Source organism: Acipenser ruthenus, chromosome 30 (genome assembly GCF_902713425.1).
Source record: "Acipenser ruthenus chromosome 30, fAciRut3.2 maternal haplotype, whole genome shotgun sequence".
NCBI lineage: Eukaryota > Metazoa > Chordata > Actinopteri > Acipenseriformes > Acipenseridae > Acipenser > Acipenser ruthenus.
In genome coordinates, this window is record NC_081218.1 from 2,627,443 (window position 1) to 2,640,396 (window position 12,954).

Consider the following 12,954-nt stretch of genomic DNA (forward strand, 5'->3'; position numbering starts at 1 on the left):
TGCAAAAGATAGATACAATAAATATTTATTCCCAAAAATATAATTTTGAAAACACATTTATTTATTAATTTATTATGAGTCCAACGCAAAAACATATTTCACATTGAAACAGTGGTTTAAAAATGCCATGCAGAAAGTTACACAACAATACAGTACTTGTAATGTAATACTGTACCTAGCATAGCGAGGCTAATAGACGCTTAATTATGCAAAGGTTTCTGTAGACGTACTTTTTGAAATACATCAGGATTCAGAGCACAGTGCAATAGAAATATGCCCTCTCCCCTCTCCCTCTCCCCCCTCCTCCCCTCTCCCTCTCCCCCCTCCCCTCCCCTCTCCTCTCCCCCTCCCCCTCTCCCTCTCCCCCTCTCCCCTCCCCCCTCCCCCTCTCCCCCCTCCCCCCTCCCCCCTCCCCCTCTCCCCTCCCCCTCTCCCCTCCCCTCTCCCCCTCTCCTCTCTCCCCTCTCCCCTCTCCCCTCTCCCCCACACAATGATCAACGAGGAGTCTTTTCAGAAGCTACATTCGATTCATTAACAACCATTGCACAAAAAAAAAAAAAACCTTCTGAAAAGACTCCCGTGTGTTCAGCCGCAGGGGTTTTCGGGGTTCTCATGGCTGATGGGGAAGTAGTAGATGGGCTCCTCGTGGCGGCAGGGGTGTCCGGGGGAGGTGGGCGATTCTCGGGAGTCCTCCCGGAGGGTCGGGTGGTGTCTGTGGCAGCCCAAAGTGAAGTTTTTGTACATCGGGATTTTCACCTGTACCAAAACCTGCCGATTCTACACAGAGAAGGGGGAAGAAAACCACAGCCGCACACAATCAACGGAGAGTATGACCCTTTCATGGGATAATAAAAAAACGTCTTCTAGTCTATATGGGAGATATGGAGATATGGAAGACGCAAATGCACGGTGACGTCATAGGCGGCTAGGAGACAGTGGGTGCATGCGGCTCAATAAAACAAATATATGTATGCTTTTCTAACGATGACTCTATTATTTTAGGGATCTTGACTAGTGCCTACCTTATGGTCCTGAACACACTGGGTGACGTGCAGGTCTCCCAGTCCCGGAGCCAGTGCAGAGTGGAGCTGGTCAAACTGGTTAGAGAAGAGTTCACGAGAGAGATGCAATTCAGTCTGATTACAGGTGCATGTGACTGGGCACCGTTGTACAGCTGTGGCCAAAAGTTTTGCATCACCCGAAAGAATTAACCCATTTTGATTGAAACCTGCTGAATAATGTTACCTTAACATATTGAATTGCACACCGCTTTGTAGTTTTCCATATACTTAACTAAAAACTGACACATTGAAATTTCAAAATCTAACATGAAACACTACTGCACTACTATTAGGGATTCCAGTAGTTATATATATATATATATATATATATATATATATATATATATATATATATTATATATATATATATATATATTTGTAGTTTCTTTGACATTATGTTAAAATATCAAAATTATGTTCATATATATATATATATATATATATATATATATATATATATATATATATATATTACATTTCTATTTTTCTCGTAGACAAGAAGCGCTCACACAAACGCGCATTTATTTTACAAAGCGTTTTATACCTGATATGACGTGTTACACGAAGGATTTATGCCAGCCACATGCAGGGCGCTGAAAACACAAGGTGTTGAAAGATATGAATTAAAATTTTTAAAAAATCTGAAACGTGAAATAAATAAATAAACACATGTGAAAGAATGCACATGAATTATCAGCAAACAGTGAACTCAAACCCGCGCTATAATTACAACTGTAATTGTGCAATTTGCAATTAAGTGCGCTTCTAATGTAATTTTAATGCAACATTACAACTTTAATCTATTCAGTCTTGAACAAAGGGGCATTCAGAACAGAAAATAGGAGGCACTTTTTTACACCGAGAATCGTGAGGGTCTGGAACCAACTCCCCAGTAATGTTGTTGAAGCTGACACCCTGGGATCCTTCAAGAAGCTGCTTGATGAGATTCTGGGATCAATAAGCTACTAACAACCAAACGAGCAAGATGGGCTGAATGGCCTCCTCTCGTTTGTAAACTTTCTTATGTTCTTATGTTCTAACATTGGCACGCCTGTGTAATTGTATTTGTAATTGTAAGATCAATTACAGTGTAATTACACACCTTTCCACGCTTAATCGCTCACAGCGCGTGCTGGATTTTACACTGAGGGAACATTCTTCCTGGTATTTTCAACCACGTTTAATGACTCCCATTTGTTTGAAAAACAAAACCTTATAGAGTATGTTTCTGTATTTGTACCTGTGATTACTGCTGGGTAGCAAAAACAGAGTGAACGTGTTAATGTTAATTGCAATTACTGCAGCATCATTATAACTGTAATCATAATTAAAACACACTGGCATTGGATTTGGAACTTCAGCAAAAATGATGCTGAACTGGAATTGGAATTGGAATTGGAATTGGAATTGGAATTGGAATTGGAATTGACTGCAGGTCTAACCCATGCACAGTACCAAGGGCAGCAGTGTGGAGTAGTGGTTAGGGCTCTGGACTCTTGACCGGAGGGTCGTGGGTTCAATCCCAGCTGGGGGACACTGCTACTGTACCCCTGAGCAAGGTACTTTACCTAGATTGCTCCAGTAAAAACCCAACTGTATAAATGGGGAATTTTATGTAAAACTCTGACCCCCGTCGGTGAGCCGATGAGGTTAAAAGCAGGGTCTTAAAAGATCCAAGTGATTCAGCATCAACACCACAGTTGGGTAACCCATCCATGAATCGGAAGGGGTTCCCCTCACAGCTCTGCAAGCGAGAGAGGGATAGGAGAGAAACTGTTACCCGTCGATGTCGTAGAGAGAGCGCAGTTTCAGTGCTGTCTGGAAGTATTTTGCAGGAGCGTTCATCCCCTCCACACACCCTGCACAAGCTCCATGTTTGTGCCACTCCTCCTTCCTGAATGAAAAAAAACACACACACAAGCACAGGTAGGGAAATCAGACTCCCTTTGCATAGCAGTCAGATCCAGAAACGTAGCAAGTTCAATTTGACTTAGAAGTCTTTCACAGTGCCTGAACAGAGTCTCACGCCTCTGGTGATAGTAACCGTCTCTCTGTCTGTTTCCAGATCCCTCTTACCAGAAGGTGTAGTTGGATTTCTTGCTGATCAATGTTGGCCAAAGCAGAGAAAGCTGAGGTTCCAGCTCCTGCAAACAGACCGCGAGAAAGAGAGGCGGGCAGAGAGGTATGCTGTTAAGATACTATGTCATTGTACATATAACTTGTTGTAATCCTAACTTGTTGCTTCCTAGTTCATATTGTATCTTAGTATCTGCACTTACTGTAAACTACACTGTATTCAAATTTGAATCTTGCATTGTAACCCTGTACTGCCCTGTGATACCTGTAAGTCGCCTTGGATAAAGGCATCTGCCAAATAAATAATAAATTCAATATGTTAACGTAACATTATTCAGCAGGTTTCGTTCGACTTCATGAAGCAAAATGAGTTCATTCTGCAGGGGGGTGCAAAACCTTTCTCCAGAGCTGTATAGTTAGGTGCTTTAGATTGACTTTTTGATTTCAGTGTACATGTAACAGAGTTTTTACCTCGAGATCAGAACGAAAGATAGGCCAGCATCCACAACAAACTCTCTCCTTTACCATCGGCCTACAAATAAAAATTTTTTAAATAAACCTTTTATAAGCAGGGTACGCTTGCTTTGAATATTTCTCTGAGCTGTTACCCTCCCAGGGATGGAAATAAGACTCCCGTTGCATAGTAGTTTGATCCATTCCAGGTTTTACTACCAGCTTGATTAGCCACAGTGTGTAGGGAACAAGCTCAGGTGTGTCCTATTAAACTAGAATTGTAGTAAAGCCTGGAATGGATCAAACTGCTATGCAATGGGAGGCTTATTTCCACTCATGCACCCCCTACCCCAATCCCGTACACCAAAAAAACCCCAAAAAACTCACCACAGTCCATGTATGGTCCAGTTCTTAACATAGTCTGGGATTTTACAGTGGATCTTAGCCCAACTCTGTGAATGGGAATTTGTATCAGTTTGATTTCAATCGTGTAACTTAAAAAAAATATATATATATATTTATTTATGTATATACTGGTATTATTGAGCGTTATTTGAACGTAAAAAACAAACAAAAACAGTTTCTTATTGTAGTGAATGGGTAGACTACTAAAATCCCACGGGTTGTGGTTCACAAAGGAAATGGATAAGTTAGTCCTGGAGTCAATCGCAATTGTATCTGTGCAATTCGTAATTAATTGCAATTCCAATTGGGATTGTAATTGTAACGGTAGTTGAACCTTGGCACACACATGCGTAATTGTAACTAACACAATTGATCAATTAACAATTACACACTTTCCAAGCTCAGTCGTTCGCAGTTCCGCTTTGTGTTTTAAACCGAGTCACTGTTCCCGTATTTTCAACCACTTTTAGCGACCCCATTAGTTTGAGAAACATGAAAGTCACATTGTGCGTTTCTGTACTTGTACCTGTGATCGATTATTGCTGGGTTATTTAGTATAAACACAGGGAACACGTTCAGCTGTTTGTGTCACTTGTGATTAAAACTGGAATTGCTGCAGCATGATTGAACAAAATATCTTTCCGATTGCAATTTCCGTAAACAACGCTGCTGTAACTGTAATTGGTAAAGGATTTTAAAAAATAATAAAAAGAAACGTAGGATTCGACTTACCACACAGTAAGCGCCTGGCCACATCAGCGTGAACGTCATGCATTCCCAGGCACAGAATCTACAGCCAGAGCGACACGATCCGTCAATCTTCTGTGACAGCGGGGTCTATTTTAATGATCTAAACCATGTCGGATCTTAACACCGCCGCTCTTTACCTGTATTAACCCAGTAGGGGTGTGTCCCCAGGGCTTATTGACTCTGTACCCTGTGAACATTTTGTTAACTGAAAATCGCAATATCAAACACCAGGGGGCAGCAATGTTACATCTAAACTTTACTGAGTTTAAATTCTGAAATGAAATTTAAAATGAAAGAAAGAATCAAATCCTACTTCTCGGGGTGATCCTCTTGGAATAAGCCTTCTTCTTGTGTTGAGATGAGAGACAGACTGCTTATCAGAAGCAGACTCAGCACTGCAGCCAGATCCATTACTGAAACACAAACAGGACAATCCTGCTAACTGATTGGTGCCTTTCCTGGATTAGCATCCATTTAAACCTTAAATACACTATGTAACACAATTTTTGTTCCTGGGTAGTAAGTGTTATTTTCTAATTGCTTGTGCCTCAAAAGTATAGAAAATGGCTATTATTCCCCACAAACTTTGCTTTTGTGACCAGGACAGTGATGTTTTGAAATTTACCTATTTCCAATGAGAAAACGGGCAAATTTGTGTCTTTTCGTTCACATAAAGTCAGAAAAAAACAACATATGAATCCAAATTAACATGTATTTATACTAAAGTAATACAAAAATGACTACAAAAGATTTAGAAGTGAGTAGTTTTTCGAGATTTACGATTATACTGTAAATCACTTTCACGAATCAGCCCCCAAATGTAGTCTCCCATCATGTTCTCGTTATACTGTCCTTGGTAGCGGCGTTCAAAGTCCAGTATATCCTGGTGGAAGTGCTCGCCTTGCTCCTCCGAGTACGCTCCCATGTTCTCCTTGAATTTATCAAGATGAGCATCAAGGATATGGACTTTGAGGGACATCGTACAGCCCATTGTGCCGTAGTTCTTCACCGGAGTCTCAACCAGCTCCACATAGTTTTCGGCCTTGTGATTGCCCAGGAAGCCCCGAACCACTGTGACAAAGCTGTTCCAAGCCGCTTTCTCCTTACTAGTGAGCTTCTTGGGGAATTCATTGCACTCCAGGATCTTCTTTATCTGTGGTCCGACGAAGACACCGGCTTTGACCTTTGCCTCAGACAGCTTAGGGAAGAAGTCTTGAAGGTACTTGAAGGCTGCCGACTCCTTATCTAGAGCTCTGACAAATTGTTTCATAAGGCCCAATTTGATGTGCAGTGGTGGCATCAGCACCTTCCGGGGGTCCACCAGTGGCTCCCACTTGACGTTGTTCCTCCCCACAGAGAACTCGGTCCGCTGTGGCCAGTCCCGCCTGTGGTAGTGCGCCTTGGTGTCCCTGCTGTCCCAAAGGCAAAGATAGCAGGGAAACTTGGTAAAACCACCTTGGAGACCCATCAGGAATGCCACCATTTTGAAGTCTCCTTTGACCTTTATGCCATCTCAGAAAAATGCAGATATGTATCCACTTAGGCAGCTGGAACTAAACTGAACTGGTGGGCTTAAGGCCCCTGTATTTATACTACTATTTATATTACTGGAAAGTTCTAGAAAGTTCTAGAAGTTACTCCAAGTTTACTCAGCACTGAATCTATCTGGAATGTTCTGGAAAATAGGTAAATTTCAAAATATCACTGTCCTGGTCACAAAAGCAAAGTTTGTGGGGAATAATTGCCATTTTCTATACTTTTGAGGCATAAGCAATTAGGAAATAACACTTACTACCCAGGAACCAAAAAAAAAAAAAATTGTTACACGGTGATATCATTTATCAGGTAGCTTTTCAACTTAAAAGAGTAAGTAGCAGGGTTCTGAAAAAATCTAGCGTTACACGTCCCCAACAGTTTAAATAACATACCTGTCATTTTTCTTTTCATTGTTAACGTCCTGGCAACTTATAACTTTAAAGTCTGTTTCAAAGCTCTTTTCAAAATGTCTGCTCTAGTGCACTGATAGCGTCAGGATTATTGTCCACATTGTTATTATAACACACTGTAATGTAATAAACGTGTAAAAATCCTTTGAAAGACGTTTCATCTAGAGTGTCTTTCTCAACGTCTTGAATGATGCTGCAGTACAGTATCTGCAGAACTGTGTGTAAAAAAAGTGTAAGCTTAAGCTGTCCTATATGAAGCCACATGGACGAGGTAACACTGTGTCGATAACAGTGAAGAGAGCTTGGCATTAAGACAATGTGACCGGGTGAGTGAAAGTGTGGTGTCTACTCTACTGTTAAATCTAAAAATACACCCACCACTCGCTTGAGGTGTTTACCAGCTGCAGGTTTAGAGAAGCAGGGATTCGCGAGAAGTGTCAGCTCTTAGAACATAAGAACATAAGAAAGTTTACAAACGAGAGGAGGCCATTCGGCCCATCTTGCTCGTTTGGTTGTTAGTAGCTTACTGATCCCAGAATCTCATCAAGCAGCTTCTTGAAGGATCCCAGGGTGTCAGCTTCAACAACATTACTGGGGAGTTGGTTCCAGACCCTCACAATTCTCTGTGTAAAAAAGTGCCTCCTATTTTCTGTTCTTAATGTCCCTTTATCTAATCTCCATTTGGTGACCCCTGGTCCTTGTTTCTTTTTTCAGGTCAAAAAAGTCCCCTGGGTCGACATTGTCTATACCTTTTAGGATTTTGAATGTTTGAATCAGATCGCTGCGTAGTCTTCTTTGTTCAAGACTGAATAGATTCAATTCTTTTAGCCTGTCTGCATACAACATGCCTTTTAAACCCGGGATAATTCTGGTTGCTCTTCTTTGCACTCTTTCTAGAGCAGCAATATCCTTTTTGTCACGAGGTGACCAGAACTGAACACAATATTCTAGATGAGGTCTTACTAATGCATTGTAAAGTTTTAACATTACGTCCCTTGATTTAAATTCAACACTTCTCACAATATATCCAAGCTTTTCGGTGGCCTTTTTTATAGCTTCCCCACACTGTCTAGATTAACAATTAAAACGAGCGTCTGACCACAGTGGCGACAAATTACTTCAGTTGAAGTCGCTGTTTGTGTTGTCAGCTGAATTGGCTTCAAATGAAAGCAGTTGAACACTCACAGCAATTGTCATGACTCTAAAATATCAATTCGGATTCCAATTCCGTTGAAGAAATTGGAACTGGAATTGGAACTGAAAAACAAAAATTGATCCCAACCCTACACACAGTTCTCAGATAGCTTATGGTCTCGTCACTAGTGGATCACATTCTGTGATATATTGGTCACTCAGTCTGTGTGTCAACAGTGCACAAATGCGGAGATGGAAAGCGTTAGCAACTATATACTGTACCCAATCAAAGCACAAGAATCAAAAGGAAAGCTTTGCATTGTCGCTTGAAATGTGTAACAGAACAAAAGAATATAGACAGGGCTGTTTTAGGATGACTTACCCCAGGACTTGCTAAGGAAGCTGCTGTGAATGAATGTGGTTTTCAATGCCGCTGAGCTTTTTCTGCTGCAGACAGGTGTTTGAGAACATGACAGCGAAACAAAACTGCTAAAAGTGGTGCAGCGTTTTTTCACTTCCCTTTCTCCAAAGTGCAAGACTCTCTTTCTCAGACTGGGCTTGACGTCTCTGCTTATCGCAGTTACCGGGGACGAAATATTATGAAAATAGTAAAAGCACAGCAAAGTGTAATAAAGCACAGTGAAAGCGTGGTCGGGGAGCAGAGAGGTATGGTAAAGCATATTAAAAAAATATAAACCATGGTAAATTAACCCTTATGAAAATATACTATTACACTTTGCTATATGATTTTTACTATAAAGTGCAGTGAAAGCGTGCAAAGCATTGACAAGTATTGTAAAGCACAGAGAGGTATGGTAAAGCATAGGGAAGCATTGTAAAGCACAGAGAGGTCTGGTAAAGCACAGACAAGCATTGTAAAGCACAGAGAGGTCTGGTAAAGCATAGGGAAGCATTGTAAAGCACAGAGAGGTCTGGTAAAGCATAGGGAAGCATTGTAAAGCACAGAGAGGTCTGGTAAAGCATAGGGAAGCATTGTAAAGCACAGAGAGGTATGGTAAAGCATAGGGAAGCATTCTAAAGCACAGAGAGGTCTGGTAAAGCATAGGGAAGCATTGCAAAGCACAAAGAGGTCTGGTAAAGCATATGTACCGGTATATATATATTAAAGTCAAACCTTGATAAGCTATGCATAGTAAAAGCAGGGGACATGTTTAGGAGAAGCTGTATTGAAAGTTAGCTCATGAGAAGGTTTGATCTTCATAGGTGCCCATACTTTGGCAGGAGTGCAGGATCACGTTGTGCTTGTGTGTCCTTGTCCAGGCTCCTTATCCAGTCTGTAGCAGAGAGTGGATTTGCACAGAGGCACCGCGCAACATGAGGAACTTACTGGTAAAGAAAACACAACATTTACTGAAGTATTAGACTTTATTCTTTATTTTACTGTTCTTTCAAACTATAAATAAAAAAATAAACAACTTAAATACAGTTAAAGCTATAGATCACCCTGGTAAACAGCATTATAGATAGATAGATAGATAGATAGATAGATAGATAGATAGATAGATATATAGATCTTAGAAGCTTTGTTGAATTGTGTAAAACTTTTAAATAAACTTTGAATGTGTTATTAGCATGATAGGAGTAAGCTTCTTGGTTTACTAAAATGCCCATAAAAACAGACAAACTTCTTCTCCAAAAATATTACCCTCAGTAATGGATAAATGGGGCTTTTCATACAATCTGAACTGCTCATTTGACACCACTGTGCAAAATTTACTATCCTGTTAAAAATTGCATGATATTAACCAATAAATGTTTGCTTTCCAGTGTGTTCAAGTATATTCAAGCTAAAAAGGAGTTCTCTTTAAAGAATGCATGGAAAATGTAACATCCAGTCACCGTATTTCCTATGGTAAAAGTTTAACAGTATGTTATTCAAGCAGGTTTGTTTTTTTTCAGCCTGTCGGGCGTGACTCTGAAAGGGAATGCTGCAGCTTGTGACTCTCTTCCTAAAACAGTCACACGTTCCCCGTCCACATTTAGCAATAGCCAGGCAGTTTACTGCCTGTTAAACCTGGAACAGGCTAACTTGATGGTCCGACCCCTTTAACTTCTCCCCACTCTGATTGGTCGCCACTGACGTTCTTGGCAGGGTAACGTGGACCCAATTGGCTCGCAAGCCTGTCCGTCTTATCTGTTGTGTTGGTTCATTCACGCTGTCTGACCTTGAGACTTGAAACCCAAACAGCCTTAAAGCAACAGGAGCCCTGTTTTTTAAGACAACTTTTATTTAATCCTCCAGTCTCCATGCTTCAAGCCTGCCCTGGACTGGAGGGAGCACCCTTTCTCTTAGCGGGGTGAGGGAGGGAGGGAGCAGTTCAGTCTCCGTGCCTCAAGCCTGCCCTGGACTGGAGGGAGCACCCTTTCTCTTAGGAGGGTGAGGGAGGGAGGGAGCAGTTCAGTCTCCGTGCCTCAAGCCTGCCCTGGACTGGAGGGAGCACCCTTTCTCTTAGGGGGGTGAGGGAGGGAGGGAGCAGTTCAGTCTCCGTGCCTCAAGCCTGCCCTGGACTGGAGGGAGCACCCTTTCTCTTAGCGGGGTGAGGGAGGGAGGGAGCAGTTCAGTCTCCGTGCCTCAAGCCTACATGGTTACTGGGTACCAGCATGTTATGATATCCTGTTATTGCTTCTAATTCAGGCTCTCTGCGGGTTTTGAGGTTATGAAATTGAGGAACTAAAATGATAGAAAGTACTTGAATGTATTTTGTAGCTTCTACATTTCCTGCCCAGAAAGACAATGCATTCTGAATAAAACATTGCATACAGTAACAGATCTTTCTTTGACCTTCATTTGTTGAAACAAAGTGATAACCAAGGCCTAGCAACACTAACTCCAGGACTCCCTTTTCATGCACCTTCCCTATGTTAGGTCATTGAACTACAGAAATGAATTAGGATGTGAATAAACTAAGTGTAGGTTAGAAACAGCTGCAGTATAGGGAAAAATAAATAAAACACTAGTTTTGAATCAACAAATAAAACTATTGTGTGTGTGCATATATATATATATATATAGCTATATAATTATACATTTGTTTTATTTGTCATGTAGATAGATAGATAGATAGATAGATAACAATGTCTGTGTGTCAGTGTTCTTAGAACATGCATCTGTAAATCACTGTGCAGCTTTCAAACTGAAACAGCAGCATCGGTCTGTACCAGGCTCTCTGGAGAAATCGGACGCCGAAACGTTGCAGCTAATTTATTAAAACAGCGAGTTTTCAGATTCTCAGTGACTTGTCTTTTTCATTCAGTATTTCTAGTGATTTGATGAGCATCCTGTTGGGTCGCGATTCTCCTTGGAGAGAGAGAGCTGGTTGCTGGTTTTGAATTCTCTGTGCTATATCTATTAATATGTACATTTCCCTGTATTTGGCTCCATCCATCTTGCCCTCAATCCTGACCAGTTTCCCAGTCCCTGCCGATGAAAAGCATCCCCATAACATGATGCTTCCACCACCATGCTTCACCGTGGGGATGGTGTTCTCTGGGTGATGCAAGGCACTGTATGTCTATATCTTTCCTCAGGGTCTGCAGCGGCTGGCGTTTCGCTCCTTTTCCTCGACAGCAAGGAATCAGTTGAAGAACAAAGTGCCGGAGAATCAGAAGATATTCCAGGTGACTCTCTCCCCACCCTGGGCTGGATCGCTAAAGCGTAGATAACCCAGTTGATGTATTATTATTATTATTATTATTATTATTTATTTCTTAGCAGACGCCCTTATCCAGGGCGACTTACAATTGTTACAACATATCACATTATACATTATTTCACATTTTACAGATATCACATTATTTTTACATACAATTACCCATTTATACAGTTGGGTTTTTACTGGAGCAATCTAGGTAAAGTACCTTGCTCAAGGGTACAACAGCAGTGTCCCCCACTGGGGATTGAACCCACAACCCTCCGGTCAAGAGTCCAGAGCCCTAACCACTACTCCACACTGCTGCCCTGATGTATCCCTGCCTGTACCCAAGAACAGCAGCATTTGAGGGTGGAACTGTAATCTAACATGATGCGTCTCTCCATGTGCACTACTATCATGTCATCGCAGAGGCAAATTGTCTTAAGCATCATAATGTCATATTGTATTCTAATACTATTTGCACTTCCTGTGTAAACTACACTGTTTAAACACCTGCAAGTCGCCTTGGATAAAGGCGTCTGCCAAATAAACTGATAATAATAATAATAATAATGTTTTGGGGTGTTGCAGGAGGATAACGGTCTCCCGGTTCACATCAAGGGGGGCACGGTGGATGTGTTGCTCTATCGCTTCACTATGGCCATCACTCTCGGAGGTAGGTGCCTGTATTTATGATACAGAATTTTACAAAGTTACAATCCATTTTGATACAGCTCCCTTCACACCACGACACCCCAGAGCGCTGCACAGATTGTATTAAAGCACTTTCAAAAAACGTAAGGGATGTTAATCAGACTCCTGTTGCACAGCAGTGTTATCCATTCCAGGTTTTACTACCAGCTTGATCAGCCCCAGTGTGTCTAGGCAACAAGCTCAGGTGTGTCTTATTATTAAACTCAGTGAAACCAGGAATGGATCAAACTGCCACACCATGAGAGTGATTTCCATCCCTGAATTGAAATGTTTCGCTTAAAAATATATTTTTTGTAACAATCTCTTTTGGCTGGTTTCACAAATAGTTAATAAGAAGTCTTATTTAAGAAGTGGTTTTGGAGAAGCGTTTTATAGATTATTACCAATCCGTCTCTCGTTTATTTATTTTATTTGTTTCTGTGTTTCAGGAACTGGGTTTTCTCTTTACTGGCTGCTAGCCGCCTCCCAGCCCAGAAGGAAGTAAGACAGGAAATGGGAATCCAGACTTCCATAAGAATCGAGAGTCACTTCTCACTTTCATTGCCTGAGGCTAACCGAACCAAATATGCCAATCTCTGGACCTTGTAACAAATGTAATCATAAAAAAAAACTATATATCTATATACAGAATGAAGTTTTGTTTTGTTTTGTTTTTTTAAAACACCAATTTGAATAATTGGGAGGCGGATCTAGTTAAACAGTTATTGATCTGCTCAGGTAAATGGAAAAACATTTCTTTACTCTGTGGGCAAATACTCATGT

General features: G+C 41.2%; 2 protein-coding genes across 2 annotated transcripts; one reads left to right on the plus strand and one right to left on the minus strand.

The window, feature by feature from the left end:
- Window positions 1-470: 470 nt before the first annotated feature.
- Window positions 471-8,298, minus strand: rnaset2l (ribonuclease T2, like). The gene is made up of 10 exons (XM_033993003.3): window positions 8,208-8,298; window positions 5,059-5,158; window positions 4,728-4,785; window positions 3,978-4,042; window positions 3,609-3,669; window positions 3,138-3,205; window positions 2,842-2,955; window positions 1,606-1,654; window positions 1,023-1,097; window positions 471-777 (listed from the first exon to the last, which is right to left on the minus strand). Exons 2-10 carry the CDS (start codon window positions 5,154-5,156, stop codon window positions 586-588), a joined length of 780 nt encoding a protein of 259 aa, XP_033848894.3. The 5' UTR covers window positions 5,157-5,158; window positions 8,208-8,298; the 3' UTR covers window positions 471-585.
- Window positions 8,299-9,087: 789 nt separating this feature from the next.
- On the plus strand, window positions 9,088-12,813 carry LOC117394711 (cytochrome c oxidase subunit 7A2, mitochondrial). Its single transcript, XM_033993200.2, has 4 exons — window positions 9,088-9,175; window positions 11,375-11,464; window positions 12,070-12,154; window positions 12,621-12,813. Exons 1-4 carry the CDS (start codon window positions 9,161-9,163, stop codon window positions 12,674-12,676), a joined length of 246 nt encoding a protein of 81 aa, XP_033849091.1. The 5' UTR covers window positions 9,088-9,160; the 3' UTR covers window positions 12,677-12,813.
- Window positions 12,814-12,954: the final 141 nt, after the last annotated feature.

What these genes read in the sequence shown, in the direction of transcription:
- LOC117394711 (XM_033993200.2), top strand. An exon ending in AGAATCAGAAGATATTCCAG is followed by an intron (nt 11,465 to 12,069) that starts GTGACTCTCTCC and finishes GGGGTGTTGCAG; the next exon opens with GAGGATAACGGTCTCCCGGT. An exon ending in TATGGCCATCACTCTCGGAG is followed by an intron (nt 12,155 to 12,620) that starts GTAGGTGCCTGT and finishes TCTGTGTTTCAG; the next exon opens with GAACTGGGTTTTCTCTTTAC.
- rnaset2l (XM_033993003.3), bottom strand. Translation starts at nt 5,156, where the DNA reads ATGGATCTGGCTGCAGTGCTGAGTCTGCTTCTGATAAGCAGTCTGTCT. An exon ending in CGTGTAACACGTCATATCAG is followed by an intron (nt 1,098 to 1,605) that starts GTATAAAACGCT and finishes TTCTCTAACCAG; the next exon opens with TTTGACCAGCTCCACTCTGC. An exon ending in AGTGTGTTCAGGACCATAAG is followed by an intron (nt 778 to 1,022) that starts GTAGGCACTAGT and finishes TTCTCTGTGTAG; the next exon opens with AATCGGCAGGTTTTGGTACA.